Source organism: Notamacropus eugenii, chromosome 6 (assembly GCF_028372415.1).
Source record: "Notamacropus eugenii isolate mMacEug1 chromosome 6, mMacEug1.pri_v2, whole genome shotgun sequence".
In the NCBI taxonomy this organism is placed as follows: Eukaryota; Metazoa; Chordata; class Mammalia; order Diprotodontia; family Macropodidae; genus Notamacropus; species Notamacropus eugenii.
In genome coordinates, this window is record NC_092877.1 from 1,773,785 (window position 1) to 1,792,582 (window position 18,798).

At 38.2% G+C, this 18,798-nt stretch overlaps 1 protein-coding gene and 1 long non-coding RNA gene across 2 annotated transcripts; both read right to left on the reverse strand.

The window, feature by feature from the left end:
* Nucleotides 1-7,855: 7,855 nt before the first annotated feature.
* On the reverse strand, nt 7,856-8,830 carry LOC140510996 (olfactory receptor 4A47-like). Its single transcript, XM_072619965.1, has one exon. It carries the CDS (start codon nt 8,807-8,809, stop codon nt 7,856-7,858), a length of 954 nt encoding a protein of 317 aa, XP_072476066.1. The 5' UTR covers nt 8,810-8,830.
* A 2,241-nt stretch (nt 8,831-11,071) lies between these two features.
* LOC140509648 (uncharacterized) lies at nt 11,072-18,139 on the reverse strand. Its single transcript, XR_011968858.1, has 2 exons — nt 17,413-18,139; nt 11,072-11,132 (listed from the first exon to the last, which is right to left on the reverse strand). It is a non-coding gene; the product is annotated as an uncharacterized lncRNA (long non-coding RNA).
* Nucleotides 18,140-18,798: the final 659 nt, after the last annotated feature.

Sequence of the window (18,798 nt, forward strand, 5' to 3'; positions counted from 1 at the left end):
GAAAGATCTTAATTTAGCTTCAAAAAGCATTACCAATCAGGCAAGAGAAAAGATCATTCTAAATTAATCATAGAAAAATACTAGAGGAAGCACAGAGTGCACTTAGCACAACCAAGGAAGTGTGGAGTGCACACAGTGCACCCCAGGAAGCACTCTGTGCAACATGACAGGGACAGGACCCTGAACAGGCTTCAGGGAGCCACAAGCAGGCATAGGCAGCAGCAGTTCCCAGATTGCTCAACCCAAAAATGCCATATACAGATTCAGAGATGACTGGGAGGGCTTCTTCACCCAGGAGAGGGGAGCATGGTCTGGACCTCCAAACCCTGAAGCAGCCACTGGAGTGGCAGCTTCCACTTTTGGAGCCCTCCTTCTAGAGCCCCTGGGGGAACTGAGTTGCTGATCTGAATCTCAGCCCTGAGTGGCGCCCCTGAGGGACGTGAGCCTCTGATGTGAACCTCAGCCCTGAGCTTGCTCCTGCAAAGAACTCAAAAGTCAAGTAACTGACTGGGAAAATGCCCAAAAAAGGGGAAAAGAATAAGACAATAGAAAGTTACTTTCTTGGTGAGAAAGAAAGCAAATTTTCTTCCATTCTTTCAGATGAGGAAGAAGAATTTAGATCTTCAGAGGAAGACCTAAAAGCAAAGGTTTCTGCACACAAAACCTCCAAAGTAAATATGCACTGCTCTCAGGCTATGGAAGAGATCAAAAAAAAATTTTGAAAACCAAGTGAGAGAGTGGAAGAAAAATTGGGAAGAGAAACGAGAGTAATGCAAAAAAAAAAAAAAAAAAAACATGAAAAGCTAGTGAACAGCTTGCTAAAGGAGACCCCGGAAAAATTGCTGAAGAAATTAACACCTTAAAAAATAGACTAATGCAAATGGAAAAAGAGGCTCAAAAAGCCAATGAGGAGAAGAATGTTTTAAAGAGCAGACTCAGTCAAATGGAAAAAGAGGTTCAAAAGCTCACTGAAGAAAATATTTGTAAATATCCAAAAAGAGAAACTCCTAGTAACATTGAAGTCAAATTCCAGAGTTTGCAGGTCAAGAAGAAAATATTGCAAGCAGCTAGAAAGAAAGAATTCAAATATTGCAGAAATACTATCAGGATAACACAAAATCTAGCAGCTTCTATGTTAAGGGATCAAAGTGGTTGGAATATGATATTCCAGAAGTCAAAGGAACCAGGACTAAAACCAAGAATCACCTACCCAGCAAAACTGAGTGTAGTACTTCAAGGGAAAAAATGGTCTTTCAATGAAATAGAGGACTTTCAAGCATTCTTGATGAAAGGACCAGAGCTGAAAATGAAATATGAATTTCAAACACAAGAATCAAGAGAAACATGAAAAGGTAAATAGGAAAGAGAAATCATAAGGGACTTAGTAAAGTTGAACTGTTTACATTCCTACATGGAAAGACAATGTTTAAAACTCTTGAAGTTTTTTTCAGTATCTGGGTAGTTGGAGGGATTACACATACACATACACACACACACACACACACACACACGCACACAGAGAGAGAGAGAGAGAGAGAGAGAGAGAGAGAGAGAGAGAGAGAGAGAGAGCACAGGATGAGTTGAATAGGATGGGACCATATCTAAAAAACTGAAATTAAGTCATGAGAGAGGGATATATTGGGAAGAGAAAGGGAGAAATGGAATGGGGCAAATTATCTCTCATGAAAGAGGCAAGTAAAAGACTTTTCAGTGGAGGAGAAAAGAGGGGAGGTGAGAGAGAAAACATGAAGCTTACTCTCATGACATTAGACTAAAGGAAGGAATAAAATTCACACTCATTTTGGTATGAAAACCTATCTTACAATACAGGAAAGTGGGGGAGAAGGGGTTAAACAAGGTGGGGTGGAAGATAGAAGGGAGGGCAATGGGAGAAGGGAACAATTAGAAGTCAATACTGTTGGGGAGGGACAAGGACAGAAGAAAGAATAGAAGAAATGGGGGGGCAGGATACAATGGAGGGAAATATAGTTATTCTTACACAACACAACTACTATGGAAGTCATTTGCAAAACTACACAGATTTGCCTATACTGAATTGCTTGCCTTTCCAATGCAGATGGGTGGGAAGAGAAGTTGGAACTCAAAGTTTTAAGAACAACTGTTGAGTATTGTTCTTGCATACAACTAGGAAATAAGAAATACAGGTACTGGAGTATAGAAATTTATCTTGCCCTACAGGACAAAAAAGAAGATCGGAATAAAGAAAGGAAGAGATGTTAGGGGAGGGCAGATAGGTGATAGGGGTAATTAGAATGCCAGGCATTTTGGGGTGGGGGAGGGGAGAAATGAGGAGAAAATTTGGAACTCAAAATTTTGGGGAAATTATTGTTGAAAACTTAAATTAATTTTTAAAAAAAGAAAAGAAAAAAGAAATGGAGAAATAAGAATCAAATTTAGTAAAGTTGGATAATTTAAAATAGAATTGCAAAAACCATCAGGCTTTTTATGTACTACAAAGAAAACTCCACAGGAAAAGCCAAAAACAAAAATTCCATTTAATATAAATGCAGACAATATTGAATATCTGGGTGTCTATCTGCTAAGACAAATCCAGGCAATATTTAAGCACAATAACAAAACAAAAACAATGAAAAATAACCTTTTTGTAAAGAAAAGACAGATCCAAACAACTGGAGAAATATCAATGACTCATTTGTTGACTGAATCAAAAAAATTTAAAAATGACAATGCTGTTTAATTTACTTATTCAATGCCAAAAAAATTCACTACCAAGAAACTATTTTATAAAGCTGAAAAAAAGGAAAAATTCTTCTCTAAGAAGAAAAAAGAAAAGAATATCAAAGGAAGTAATGAAAAAATGTGAAGGAAGGTAGTCTAGAATGACCAGATTTCAAGGCATATTACAAAAGGTTAATCATGAAAGCAAACTGGCATTTCCAAAACATAGAGTTGTAGATCAGTTGAATAAATAAGGAACATAATACACAGCAGTCAATGACTACAGTCATCTGATGGTAGATAAACAGTGGAATCCAAATTTTGGAGAATATTCTCCCTATCTGACAAAATTTTGGGGGAGGGATATAAAAAGCAATTTGGGAAAAACTGCACATAGATTATTATCTTAAACTGTTTGCAAATAGGAGTTCAAAATGGATAAATGATTTAGATATAAAGGGTGCCAGCATAACAATTTATGAAGGCACAAAGCAATGTACGTATCATATCTATAGACAGGGGGAAACTTTATGACCAATGAATACAAAGAGAGGATCAGAAGAAGAAAAATGAATAATTTTCATTACATAAAATGAAGAAAAATTCCAAAAACAAAGCTACTGATGTCAAACAGGAAAATAAGAGGAAAAAAATATAGCTAAATTCACTAAGGACTAATTTCTCAAAGATAGATGGAAGTTAGAGAAATTTATTTTTAAAAAAAGTCATTGCCTACTTTATAAATGGTCAAAGGATATAAACAGTTTTCAGAAGACAGATCAGAAAGGCAGTTTCCAGTAGAAGGAATCATAGCTATCAATAATCACATGAAAATAAAAAAGAAATCACTATTGATTGGAAATATGCATGCTAAAGAAACCTCTGAGATACCACTTCATACCTACTAGACTGGCTAACATGAGAGAAATGAAAATGGTAAATGGTGAAGTGGCATGGAAAAACTGAGACACTAATGCACTGTTAGGGGAGTTGTATACTCATTTAACCATTATGGAGAATCAAACTGTGCATACCACATGATTGAACAAAAGCACTTTTTGCTCTATGGTGAAGACATAAAAGAATAGTGGTAAGAACTTATTTATTCAGAAATATTTAAATAAGCTCTTTTTGTCACAGTAAAAATTAGAAATTGAGGGAATGTTCATTGACTGTGGAATGGCTAAAATGCTTTGGTACATGATTGTGTTGAAATTTATTGCACTGTAAGTACTGATTACAGGGAAGGTTACAATTTTTGTTGCTATCGTACCATTTTTTGTCATATAAATGGATATCATCCAATCCGTAGTTCTCAGAGGAAGAAATCAACGTTACCATTAGCCACTTGAAAAAAAAAAGGCTATAAATCATTATTTGAGAAATGGAAATTTAAGCAACTCAGGACCAGCTATCACATCAACTAAAATGACAGAAAAGGAAGTTGATAAAAGCTAGTTAGAATATGGGAAAATAGGTACACTAATGAATTCTTGGTGGAGCTATGAAATGGTCCACCATTCTGCAGAACAATTTGAAGCTATATATAAAAGTCCATAAAATAGTTCACCTTCATGGGAAGCCACCTACATGTACAAAAATACTTGTAAGCTGTTCGTTTTTGATAGCAAAGAATTGAAAATTGAAGGAATGTCCATAAATTGGGGAAAGACTGGATAAAGTATGGTATATGATTTTAATTGTTATTGTGTTATAAGAAATCATAAGCAGACAGGTATCAGAAAAATCTAGGAAGACTTCTATGAACTGATTGAAACTGAAATGAACAGAATCTTCAGAAACTCGTACACAGTAATAGCAACACTGTATGATAATCAACTGTGAAACATTAGCTCATCTAATTGATATGATGATCCAAGATAATTTCAGTGATCCATGATGAAAAATACTATTCATCTGCAGAGAAGGCTGATGAATTCTAAGTGTAAAGCAGTGGGAATGAAGACATACAAAAATGGAACAAACCCATTTTTAAGAAGTAAAAGTGATCCAAATGAGATTTGTAATCAAGTATCAGCTCACGTAATATTTATAAAGCCTTGTACAAATCTTCAAGTGCTATATACATTTTAATTATTATTATCCCAATGATATATATCCTTCAAGATATAGTAACTTTGTAAAAGCACTAACAATTGACAAAGGTTGGAGCCACAATTGGGTAGGAGGAGAAGATTCAGCTTAACTTCTTCTGAGAAGTCACATGGTAATTCAAATAATCCCCAAATATTCTGTTTTACAAATTCATCTGCTTAACATGAATATTCTCCGAGAAAAAGTCAATGACAATGAATCATGTGATATTACCTCATGAAAAAAATGAAATTTAAAAGTCGTAAAAAATAAAAGGCATGATATGTGGTTGGTGGAGCATGTTTCAAAATTTAATTTCCAACAAGAGATGCTTAAGTGGCAAAATCAAGAAAGTATGTGACCTAGGGGAAGGGAAAAGGTTGTGGAGTGTAATATCCAAGAGACAAAAATGAGAGAAAATAGATACGCTATGTAGATGTTGAAAATAATAGTAGTACCAGAGGAAGGCATCCATTTTTTTCACTGGATAATCTCTGCACTATTCACAAACGGGCTTAGGAAAGAATCACACAATATAATATTGGAATAGCAGTCATGGTCCTTTGAAGATAAAACATAATTACATGAGAATAATAAAAACAATGATTAAGATTATGGTGGACTGCCTGCATCCCCACATGGCTCAGTGATGTGGTGAAGAAGAAAGACACGGGCAGGCAGAGGAAGACAGGGCAACTCCATTTATTGATCTGAGGGTCAGGGTATTTATAGACAGAAACTGCAAGTCTACATGACATTCTACTCACCTCCTGTCCTAGTGGTTAGGCCAGTATTACTGTCTCAAAGACTGTTAGTCTAGAGGGCGTCTATCTTACATATCCCTTGTATTCTGTAGTTCTCTTGTTTACTTAAAGGAGACAGCAACATGGGGGTGGGAGAGGACCTGGAGAATCATTTTGGATTATAGTGAGCACAGTCTCAAAGAACAGTTTCCTCGAAGGTCTATCCTGAACTTTGCCAGCAGCACTCCATCCTGGCCCTCAACATAGGATGATGCAAAAAAGATCATGATTATAATGACAGTGCACCAAGTTAGTACAGTGGATAGAGCTCAGGGCCTGGAATCAGGAAAACATGACTTTAATCTGCCCTCACCCACATGCTAACTGTGTGACCTTGAACATGTCACATAAGCCCTGTTTGTCTCAGTTTCCTCATCTGTAAAATGGGGATAATAACAGCACCTATGTTGCAGGGATGTGAAGATCAAATGAGATAATAATTACAAAGTGTTTAGTACATTGGCTTTAAATAAATGCTATATAAATATTAGCGATTATTTTACTCATTATCACCACCATCACCAATACCACCACCAACATCATCTTATCAAGTCTCAATTGTATCTTTATATTGTAGGAACAGGAGAAAACAACAATAAAAAATAACAATTTCAGCTCTTGTGGTATTCAAACTTAGTAATCAATGAAAATGATGTGAGAGCATTATGGAAACAGTGAAGCACATTAAAGCAACTTTTAAAAAAGCCCCATGAAATAAAACCATTGAAAAATATCCCAGTAACCTGAAACATACAACAGAAATTGGCAAATTCAAAGCATAGAAACGGAGATCTTAAAATTTTCAGAGGAAGTATATAAATCTGATTTATAAAACAGTTAGGAAAAAAATTCTAATTGATGTTTACACCTCAGCAACTCATAATGCCTCACCAATGTAGAACAAATAACTTCATTAGTATGGTAATCTAGACAAAAGAATTAAACTTTGTGGAAGCAGCACAACTTAAATAAATGTCCCTGCTGTCCTCACTGCTTTTGGAATTGAAATGAAGATGATTCATTGAGAATATTACTGAGATATATTTACACTTATGTTTTTATCTGACTCTAAAAAAATCTGTTATATAAAATTGCAGCTGTACCATAATCCATAGTGCATCAAATATAAATTTAAAACAACCAAGCAAAAATATAACATCTTGTTCTGGGACTGATACTAATTAAACTCAATTTTTTTTTAAAGAAGAAAGAGACTATTTTTGTCAGTAGTCATAATAATGAAAATAATTTAAATTCTGAAAGGTACTAAACAATCCCTACAGTGTTAGAGATAATTAAACTCTAATATCTTTTATACTATAGCTCAAAACTCTATCCACTGTGCCATGCTACCTCTCTTATTGAAACATGTAATAGTAATCACTACTTCACAATTTAATTATTGATATTACACTTTAATATTGCTATTTGAAAGAATTGGACCATGCTATTGGATTTACAAAGATTAGGTCATATATCTTTTGGTATGTTTAGGCTTTACATATATGACAGATAATCTCCTTATTAAAAAAAATTCCTATATTATCTGATTTTATATCACATAATAAGTTTATGTTGATAAAATTAAATACTACATGTGAAGTTAGTTGATTTACACTGAAAACCAGGAGCCATAATAACTTCAAATAGAGTGAGAAATTAATTAGTTTCTTTCTCTTCTCTGGAATATCTCCTGCCTCATCAAAAACACATCACATGACATGTTAATCCCAATCACCAAATATTTTTGAAAAATATTATTCTCAGAATGATCTTTGCATATTTGTTAGAGGAGTCAATTGTTCTTAAAAAGTTTCACATAATTAAAATGAAAGGATATTTTCCTGGAGATCCCCAATGCTCTACTAAAAATTTTATTTCTTGTTCCAAATTTGTCTCTCTCCATTCAAGCACCTTGCTACCAATAGAAAAGTCAAGAAATGTATTATCTATTGTACCTATTAAGTCATGTAAAATATTTACACATTGGACACATTGCAGGAAAAAAGGAAACAAAAAGTAAACCAAAAAATTTTTCATCAATCTGTAATCAAAGACAATTACTTTTCTGTCTGTACATGGAAAGCATTTTTCATCAAAACATCATGCTCTTAAAGAAATAGTTCCAAAAAGAACAAAAATGCATCTCTTAATGACAGTGACAGAAAGCTAAATTTTTCTTCACATATGCAGGATCTTCTTAGCTTCAAATAAGTTCTAGGAAGGTAACAATAGTTTATCATTTCCCTTGTGAAACATCATGACTTTTCCAGGACATTCATTACTTTGCAGCTGGACATCACTTTTCTGTTCCAGAGCTTCCTCATGGCATTTTTCATCTCTCTGTTTCTCAGAGTGTAGATCAAAGGGTTTAACATAGGAGTGATGATAGTATAGAACACAGTTAGAGATTTATAAATGGGGAAGGTACAGACTGGCCTAGCATATATGAAAATACAAGGGACAAAGAAAAAGACAACAACTGTGATGTGGGAGATGCAAGTAGAGAGAGCTTTTTGTCGACCTTCTGAATTTTGAGTTTTTAAAGAGCGTAGAATGACCCAATAGGAGATAAGCAAGAGTACAAAGACAATTGTGCATATTGCTCCCCCATTGGCAACCACTGAGATGCCGATTATATAGGTATCTGTACAGGAAAGTTCCAGTAAAGGGTACATGTCACAAGCAAAGTGATCAATGATATTGGGTCCACAGAATGGGAGACTGACAATGAAAAGTAGCTGAACTATTGAATGCATGAAACCTCCAATCCAGGATACCAGCAGCAGCAGAATGCGTACATGCCATCTCATAATGATTAAATAATACAAGGGTTTGCAGATGGCTACATAGCGATCATAGGCCATGAAAATAATGAGGAAAACTTCAGCTCCACCAAATAGGTGTTCCAAGAAGAGCTGAACCATGCAAGCTTGGAAAGAAATGGTTGCCTTGTCATAGAGCATGTCTAGGGTCATTTTAGGGACAATGATAGTGGAATAGATAGCATCCATGAAAGACAAGAAGGCAAGGAAGAAGTACATAGGGGACCTTAAGCTCTTACTTCCAGTGATAGTTATGATAATTAGGGTGTTGCCCACCATAGTGAAAATATAGATAATTAAGAACACAGTAAGTACTATTTTTTGTACCTCCGGAATTTGGGTAAGGCCTAGGAGGACAAATTCAGTGACATTGTTCCTGTTTTCCATTTTTTTAAGGGTGGGGTAGGGGGAGAGTGAGAGTAAACGTTCATTGAATGTAGTGCCAGACTTGTAGTTAGGAGATCCTTGAATTAAGTTCTTACATCTACCCTTTTTGTTGACAATCTGCTTAACCTTAATCTGCGTCAGTTTCCTCACCAGAAAACTGGTCATAACATAACACTCCCTGCTTCAAAGAGCTTTTGTAGGGCAGAAGGGAAAAAAGAAATGATGGATATTCTGTCTGCCAAGTTGAATCTTGCCTGTAAAACATGGTTTTTCTTCTGTAGCTTCAGTAGTCAAATTTTTACCTATAAAGATAATCGTGCACAATAAATATTTTATTGACCCCCTTTTTATGTCATTTCATTTCTCAGTATGATCCCCCTACATGTGAAAGTATATGAGATAAACCTTACTCATGGTTTCTCTTCTATGTAACAAAGGAAATAAGGCATTTTTTCTCAAGTATTTCCTGTGATAAATTTTATCACAATAATTGCATTATATTTCAGTTGTCTTTTATAGTAATACTATTGTTCATTTTGTGGAGTTTGTTCTCCATTTTATAGCTATTTGACTCTGCTTTAATTCATAAAAAATCCAATGTTTCTTTTCCAGATATTCATGTTTTCTGATACAGATATGTTCTGTCATTTTAGAGTAATCCCCAACAAATGGATACTTATATTGCTTTAAGTTTTTGTTACTGCAAAAATTAATGTGATGATAATTTTGCTACAGAAATGTCTTTTTACTTATGTCCTCTAGAGTGATGGACTAGCAATGAGGTTCCCCTTTTCCAATGCACTTCAAAATTAATAATACTATAATGTTCTCCATGTATTTTGCATCTCAAAATAATCAGGTGAATCATTCAGTTTCTTCATTTACATCCTTAACTTCCTCTAGAGATTAAAAAATTGGTCATGTGAAAAGATCATCACGAAAAATTTTTGTAAGTGGTTTAATTCTTTATTATGATAACCTTTTTCATTTCTCACTGAACCAAGTGGAAAAAAAAAACTCTCATTGAGTTTAGGTTAGCATTTATAATCTTAAGGCAAAGCACAGTTTGGGATAAACTCAGAAATATGAATAGTTTTTATAAATATATTACCTCTCCATAAAGTGAATTGTTCCAAATCCTTGATTCTGATATATTTTCCATGATGTTGAAAGACAGCAACTTAGGTCAATGAAAATGCTATTCATCACCACTTACCCTGTTGCAACCACAGAGACAAAAAAGTACATGATAATTTGCTTCAGTTTGAAAGGTCTATATGGATCTTAGTATTACCAGTTTTTTTCTACCAATTCCCTTACATCACTATTTTTCCAAACAACTCCACTTCCTTAGACTGTGATATTGATTCCATATGAGTCCATGGGCATTTTTGTGGACAAAGGAAGATTTTATTTATATTCAATAAAACACAAACTCAGGTCTGAGTCATTCTAATACTGTGTTCTTAAAATTTTCTTCTCTAATTAAGTCCTTTGAGGAATCTGCCCAGAGAACAAGAACAGTCCATATGATCCTAAAGTTCAGTGTCTCTGGAGCTGTCTCAGAGTAAATAATTTTAATGACAGAGTCAAGAAAAAATAAAGCGTCCAAAGGAAGAAACAGTAGAAATATTTTCGTTTTTTTTTTAAGGCCAAAGAAAACAAAGTTTATCAAGGATTTGCCCAATTGGGTTGCCTCCCAAGGAGCCCAAGCACCTGCAATGCTCATATTCACAAGTGGGCCAGATAGAACCCCAGCTAGACAGTGTCTGAGCTGGACCGAATCTGAGCACCTTCATGGAGGCAAGGTGGGACTTAAATACAGAAAAGAGTAAAGGAGGGATCTGGGGGGGGGGGGGGGTGGTCCGGTGGTCCAGGGTGATGGGAGGAGGGGTTCAGGAAGGGTCTTGAGGAGAAGTGCAAGGAGGGTCAAAGGCTGGAAACAGCTGGAGGCTATCAGGAGATATCAGACAATGGAGGGTTTGGGTGGGAAGCAGGTGGGGCAATCAAGAGATAACAGATAATGATCTCAGATTTGAATATGAAAAGCCATGTTCTGTGGAGAGATACAAGGGGAGCTCAGTTTGAGTATGAAAGGCCAGATTCTGTGAGGAGATACAAGGAGATCTCAATTTGAGCATGAAAAGCCAGGTTAAGTGAGGAGATTACAGGGGAGCTCAAGGAAGTTCCCAGAGTCTGAACCCCACTGTGTGGGATGGCTCAGGTCCCTACATAAATCAATTACTCAGAGGCCTCTCAAAGTGATGACAGAAAAGAGTTTTATTCGATTCTCGAGAATCTGGACAATCCCACAGCAGTTCACCTGGAGTAGGAAAGCCGAAGATAAAAATCAGGACAGTGATTTATAAACCCTAACGCAAGTCCCTCCTCCCCCCCACTGACCATTATCCTCATTAGCTGAGGATATGGTCTTACATTCTAGACACGAGATCTAACCAATCCCTTTGAAATGAAGACATCGAGGAATTACGCAAGTTTTGTCCAATCATTGAGACCCCAGTACACCACACAGTTTTATGCCTTATATGGAACTATTCTATTCCAAAAACACTGCAGCCCCGAGCCTCCAGGCCCCACCTCACCCTTGGGAGAAAACCACAATCTGAGGAGTCTTCACCAAGTCTATCCCACTCAATCCCTCCTCTTATCAGCCTGAAGACTTCTCACGGATGTTTTAACCAAAGTTCTGTAACATAATCTCACACTGTCTATTAATCTCCTCATCCCAATCAGGATCATTCATGTCTCTTGTCTCCACAGGTACCCAACTTTCCTTTTTTAATATCATCAGTCGAATGGCTCCTTCAGTCCTTTCTTCTACTCTAACAAGTTTTAGTAAAGAATTTCTAACTATTTTAGTAATTAGTGAAATCAAACAAGGTAGACAAATAGGAAGTAATACAATACCACTAATTGCTATAAGGCCAAACCACAGTAACCTCTTCCACTAGCTCCCCTCAAACCAGGACCACCAGGATGTATTGAAAGGGGAGCCCCAAGTTTGTATGGGAACATGAGCAACCTTCCTGATATTCTTGGTGATCTCTTTCACTATCCTTCCATTATCATCAATTTTTTAAGCAACATGTAGATAAATTGAGCTTCCCACAAATTCCTCCTTCTTCTGCAAGTAAATAATCTAAGATTAATCTATGTTGCAGTACTGCTTCCCTAGTTTGTGTGGCTTGATCAGCCAGTAAGTCCAAAGCCTTTGCTGTTTGATTGGTTATAATTTCAACTACTGCTTGAAGTCTGATTAGTCTGTTTAATAGATATATAGGGGTTCTATAACCCCAGCTCCCATCTTGAGCCCAAGTTGCAGGCCCATACTCTCTGATTATCCTCTCAGGAGGCCAAGTATCACCCCACCCATTTGCATTTTCAGTCTGAGTGAGGGAGGTGTCGATGTTCCTCTTTCTTTTTGCTAGATCATCATATAGAGGGACCCCTAGATGCTGTTTCCCTGATTCAGGCAAGAAAAAGAATTTAGGTCTCACCAATCCAATGTAACAAACACCTCTCCAGTTAAGCGGAAGGTGAGTATAGGCTGTCTGTCCACATATCCAATAATGCCCTCTCAAAGCAGGATTTTCCTCTAGAAACAGTCTTACTCTATAATCCACAGCCGGAAAGTACTTCACATCATCCGGGCCTAATGGTCCCCCTTTCATGATTTCTGACTTACACCTCCATAGTTGTTGTTTCTTAATTTCCTGATTCATTCTTTCTACTTTGCCTGAGGAAGGAGGATGCCAGGGAGTGTGAAACTCCCAAGTAATCTCCAGTGCTTTTATTAATGACTGCAAAACCTTGGCAGTAAAGTGAGTGCCTTGGTCCGAATCTATCCTCTCCACCATGCCATACCGTGGAATTATCTGTTCCAATAATATCTTACTAACTGAGAAGGCAGTAGCTCGTGATAAGGGAAAGGCTTCTACCCATGAGGTCAGGTGATCTATTATGACTAGCAGGTATTTGAGACTGCCCACTGATGGTAGTTCGGTGAAGTCCACCTGAATGCTTTGGAAGGGTCTGTATCCCGGGGGCCTGCCCCCTTTGGGGGGGGTGGCGTTGAGCAGTCTTATTCATCCTTCGACAAATCAGACAACCCTCCACCAATTGTCTGGCCAGTGTGTATAAGCCCGGTGACACAAACTTGGTCAATATAGCATCACACAGGTTTTGGACATCCCAATGACTACCTTGATGTAGGTATTGCAAGACTCGTCTCATCCCTGCCTTGGTCAGTACCTCACGGCCATCTGGGAGAAACCAGCGCCCTCCTTCTGTCTCCTTGGCTCCCATCTTGAGCCTTTTTCTTCTCTTCCTGAGTATAGGATGGGGAGGGGAGATTGGGAGGCAAAGTAGGAATTAATACCAACATTGCAGTCTGTCCAGGTTCCTTTTCCCCAGCCTTCCTCGCTTCCTCATCAGCAAGGCGATTACCTCTAGCCTCAAAAGTGTTCCCTATTTGATGTCCTTTCACATGCACAATAGCAATTGCTTTGGGCAACAGTAAACTACTCAATACTTTAGTCAGTAGGGCGGTATGAGCTAGTTCCTTTCCCTTACTATTTACCATTCCTCTTTCTTCCCAAATTTTTCCAAAAACATGTGCTACTCCCCAAACATACTTAGAGTCTGTATATATAGATCCTTCTTTCCCTTCTAATAATTTTAAAGCTTGATGCAAAGCATACAGTTCACAAGTTTGTGCTGACCAAGTCTTAGGTAAGCTACTAGCTTGTACTAGAGAACTTCTATCTCCATCTATTATGGCATACCCATTCTGTCTCTTTCCTTCTATCACCCGGGAGGACCCATCTATAAACCAATTCACTCCCTCAAACAAAGGGGATTCTTGTAAATCCTCCCGCACTTTTGTCTGATAATCAGTTATATCCAAACAGCAGTGTTCCAAATTTACAGGCTCCTCGGGTGAGGCTGACAGAAAACTAGCTGGATTAAGGTTATGGTCTTGGGACAGTATTAAATCATCCTTTTCTAATAATATGGCCTCATACTTTAAAATTCTTGAATCTGTCAGCCATCTCCCAGCTCTCTGATTTAAGATAGATCGCACCTGATGAGGTACACTCACAATCAAACAGCCTCCAAAAGTGATTTTTCTACTTTCTTCTACTAGGAGGGCAGTGGCTGCCACAGCCTGTATGCAAGTTGGCCATCCTTTTCCAAATTCTGTGTGTTCTCACACACGCTTCAAATGGAGCTTTAATACTGACAAAGTGTGTCTCCAAGCATGAAGCTTGAGAGTTATTAACTAATAGCAATAATTATAAATGAAAGTAAACAACTTTAAAATTTTAAATGCAATAACCTTCCATAACTTTGTCTACTGGCTTCCCAATCATGCTAAACATTTTCTGAATTGGTATGGGGGAATAGATAGTTCAAGGTTCAACTTACCCATATTCCTCCCCTCCTCTTATTTTTCCTTTTTCCATACCTAAATCCAATCAATAAATACCTCTTCACATTCTTTCCCTTATGAATCCTTCCCTTCATCTATCTTCCTTTTTATATGAATATGGGAAGAAAGCAAAGTTGACTGACGCATTAGCAAATTACAGGGGGGCAGTCCCCTTGTCATAAGTACAGATACAGAGATTTAAATTAATGAACTGTCCATTTAGAGGTTCCATCTCATACAGCAGTCTGGGGAGAAATATCATCTTATGCAATTTTCTGATCTGGATGCTCCTTCAAACAGTCGTCAGCACAGCATCTCAGCATCTTCTTTTCTTTATCTTCTTGTAGAAATCCAGATGTCCACTCTCCTACAGAATTGAACTTAATACCATCTTAGATTACCAATCCTATCATTCTTACAAAAATAGAAATTGAAACTTTGACAAATTATCATTTTTTTTTTAAAGAAAAATAAGAAATTCACGTTAAAATGCAGCTTCTACATTTCACAGCAAGTCATTATTCATTCCCTCATTAGAAAGATGAGATTTCACTAAGGAGTCAACACCAGGCTCCAGTACTTATATAAATACAATAAATAATCATTCTTAACACAGTGCATATCACATCATAAAACAATTCCAACTTCTGATCATGTGATGCTTCTTTTAAAGCATTTACAATATAGTCTACAAACCATTTTTCATTTAGCATTAACCAACTAGGACAAAATAATAACTATGCATGCTAGCCTCACAAGCCCTTAACCTAATCATCTCCACACCATTACTAAGAATTAGAGGACCCTAACTTATTGTTGTTGTTCTAAAGTCCTAAACCTGTTAGCTCAATGTTAGACTTAACCTCAGATGTTCCTCTACCAACAATCTATTATTCAACAGATCTGGTATTATTACTTACAAAACTTCTGATTTTAGGAATTTGCCACTAAGAGTAGGGACATTGCAGGGAAACATCTCCCTTACTTCACGTCAGTTCCAGGCAGGAGTAGGTTGTCAACTGGCATTCAGCCAGGCTTCAAGTCTGCCAGGTGTCAGTGGGGAAATTGAGTCAGGAAAATCCTACCTCAGCCCAGACTGAACAGTCGCTCTCCCGACCTTCCCATGAGATCACCTTTTTGCAGTTCATACCAGCATCTCACAGGCTTATTGGCATCATGGATCAGTGGCTCAGACCACCTCTCTTGCTATCCACACCTGGAGTTAGACTCAGAAGAACAGTCAGTTAATAGTCCCACAAAAATCTTAAAATAGCAAGCTCCAATAATCAGTTTCAGACATGACTAATTTCACATTGGCCAAGGAACATCTTTGAAGCAGGTCTAAGTAGCCTACATGCCTTCCTATACATGTTCTAGTTCCTGATTGAATAACAATCATAAGTCATTGCTCTAATAGATTTATATCTGTTTCCCAAACTACTTTATCCCTTTCTAACCCTGCTCAATCTAAAAGAATGAGCTACACATGTGATAAGTTCAAACACTAACTTGAATTTTTATGTTCATGTAATGAATTCAAATCAAAACAATCATTTAACTTTCAATGCCAAATATTACCAGAGGCTACCTACCTCTAAGAAAATTAGACTGAAATTCTTTCCCCAAACTGAAGATGCCTCTGATTTAGTCTCAGTAATTAATTCAGTTAATTGTTTTAATACTAATTGCTTTTACATCATTTTGTAACCTGTAAAGATCTCACTCCAAGTTGGGACCTTTGTCCATTACCCCAAAAAGTTTTAGTCCCATTTGTCTAAAGGCCTTGGAAAACCTCACCTTGAAAACTCCTTGGTTTTTCCACGTGAACCGGCTCTCCTAAGGTCCACTCTTATCACTATACCCAAGTCTATTCTACTTCCCACTCTTAATTCTATCAGTCCAAATCTCCAGTTTACTGGCCACTCCCATCAAGACCATTCCTGGAGCTCCCAGACCACCTGGCCCCCCGCCCTGCAAAGAAAAAGAAAAACCTAAACTTATTATCTTTTTACTTTAAATACATTGTCTGGCATCAAATATATTGATCTAATTAAACCTAAATCCAAAACTCTCAGCTCTAAGTTGCTTACTTGAGTTTTTTTTTACTTTCTAATCTTCTGCTTACTTCCACCAAACTTTAATAAATTCTAACCTATCTGAAGCATTAAATTAAGAATGACACATTTCACCTATTCACAATTCCAAATACGACCAGAATGAATTCACTTAACTTTCTGTTATTTCCCATTACACTAAAATTTCTTCTTTTGGGTGAGGCAGGAAATGGTTAATTGGTTGCTAGCATGCCTCTTAGGTCTGAGGGAAAAAGAATTTTTTTTTTTTCTCCCTCCTTGTCCCTCCACCCCTCTGAAACTAGTCTGGAGGGGTTGAAGAAAGGGAGTAACAGGAATTTCAGGGACAGTTCAGCTCAGCCTTTCTGCTCCTGCTGGCTGGCTGGCTAAATTTACAACCTTATCAGATAAAAACAGAGACACACAGACTTTCATTCACACAAATACCAACACAACATATACAGACAAAACATTTAACAGAATAGAATAGGACATATAGGTTTAAATTTTTGTCACACCCAGTCCTCAGAGGAACCATATTTGGGCCAGATTGTGCCTCCTCCTCCTCCAATGTCTTTTCACCCCATATGAAACAACAGTACTTAATCATCTTCTTCTACATTCTTTTCTCTATAATTTTGGTAATTCATGCCAATTTTGTAATCAGTTTCCCATGGGACTATTTACCGGTATCTCTTCCTGACTCCACTCCGAAGCTCTATTCCTGGACTGCTTTTGTCCCATTTTGGTCGAGGGTTGTCGCCAACACCTCCGAGTCTGAGACTCAACGAATTATGCTAGCTCCCTTGCTAGCTTCTCCTGCTGGCTCCTTTGGTCGAGGGTTGTCGCCAACACCTCCGAGTCTGAGACTCAACGAATTATGCTAGCTCCCTTGCTAGCTTCTCTTGCCAGCTCTCAGGTGAGGGTCGCCCGTCACCAACAGTCACCCAGCAAACGTTTTTGGGGGGGCCCTTCACCCTGGGGTCCCGCAGTCCACTAATTTGGTTGGGAGTTGTCACCTTCTCCCCGAGTCTATCTAAGACTCAACGAATTGACCCCCAGACCCCCCCCGCGCTTACCGCTGGGTTGTATACGCGTACAAGTTGCCTGACTGCAAACTTCAACACCAACCGGTTGGCATTTTTACACACTTCACAGCTTCGGAGTCTTTGGAGTCCTTATCTCTATTCTTTTCTGTCTTCACTGAGTTCCTCTGCTTCAGGTCGTTACCTTGCAGAGAGGGAGGCCCGGCAGCTCCTTTCAAGGACAATGGGGAAATCTCCCCACGGGCGCCCAAGTCCTTGGACTGAGCTGTCAGCCGTCTCTCAGAAAGGTCACAGATCCCGGTACGTGCCCCCAAACTGTGTGGGATGGCTCAGGTCCCTACATAAATCAATTACTCAGAGGCCTCTCAAAGTGATGACAGAAAAGAGTTTTATTCGATTCTCGAGAATCTGGACAATCCCACAGCAGTTCACCTGGAGTAGGAAAGCCGAAGATAAAAATCAGGACAGTGATTTATAAACCCTAACGCAAGTCCCTCCTCCCCCCCACTGACCATTATCCTCATTAGCTGAGGATATGGTCTTACATTCTAGACACGAGATCTAACCAATCCCTTTGAAATGAAGACATCGAGGAATTACGCAAGTTTTGTCCAATCATTGAGACCCCAGTACACCACACAGTTTTATGCCTTATATGGAACTATTCTATTCCAAAAACACTGCAGCCCCGAGCCTCCAGGCCCCACCTCACCCTTGGGAGAAAACCACAATCTGAGGAGTCTTCACCAAGTCTATCCCACTCACCACCATTCCCCTCCCAAATAGACTGAACCGAAATTCCCCTGGGGTAAAAGGTGAAGGTCTCAGCCTCTGAAGCTTCCTCCTTCTGCCAAGGGGCGCAGAGCTGTCCCTGCCTCCATGAGTCCTGCTCAAGGGGTCAGACGCCAAAATCTGGGTGGTGCCAGGTCCAGTGGGCTGGAGACCCTGGACTCAGACAGAGGTTGGTATGCAGCATGGGCTGTCATCTGGAAGTTGACGTCCTGCACTCTGGAAAAGACAAACCTGGCAAGGAGGCTAGGCAAACACACACCAAGCAGGTACAAAAGGAGTACAAAGAAAAGACAATTTCCTTGGCATAAAAGATAATTTCTCTGGGGAGAATTAAAGATGATTGTGGCAAGGCCAAAACATAGAAGGGCATGCTTGATAGGGATTTTTTTGCTGTCAGATATCCCCTTTCTTTCCAGATTGTTCCATGGGTGTATAGAATATGGAAGGCAAATTTTGAGTAAATAAAAACATCAACTAGCCTGAGGTCAGGTCCCAAGGAATGGGCCAAGACTCCCAAAGCCTGTCCTCTCCCTCCATCAATGTACAGAGTGAAAGGTTTTCCGAGATTGGGTAGGTCCAGTGATGGGGTGGTGGTCAAATTAGTTTTCAGAGTCTCAAAAACTTTAG

What these genes read in the sequence shown, in the direction of transcription:
- LOC140510996 (XM_072619965.1), bottom strand. Translation starts at nt 8,809, where the DNA reads ATGGAAAACAGGAACAATGTCACTGAATTTGTCCTCCTAGGCCTTACC.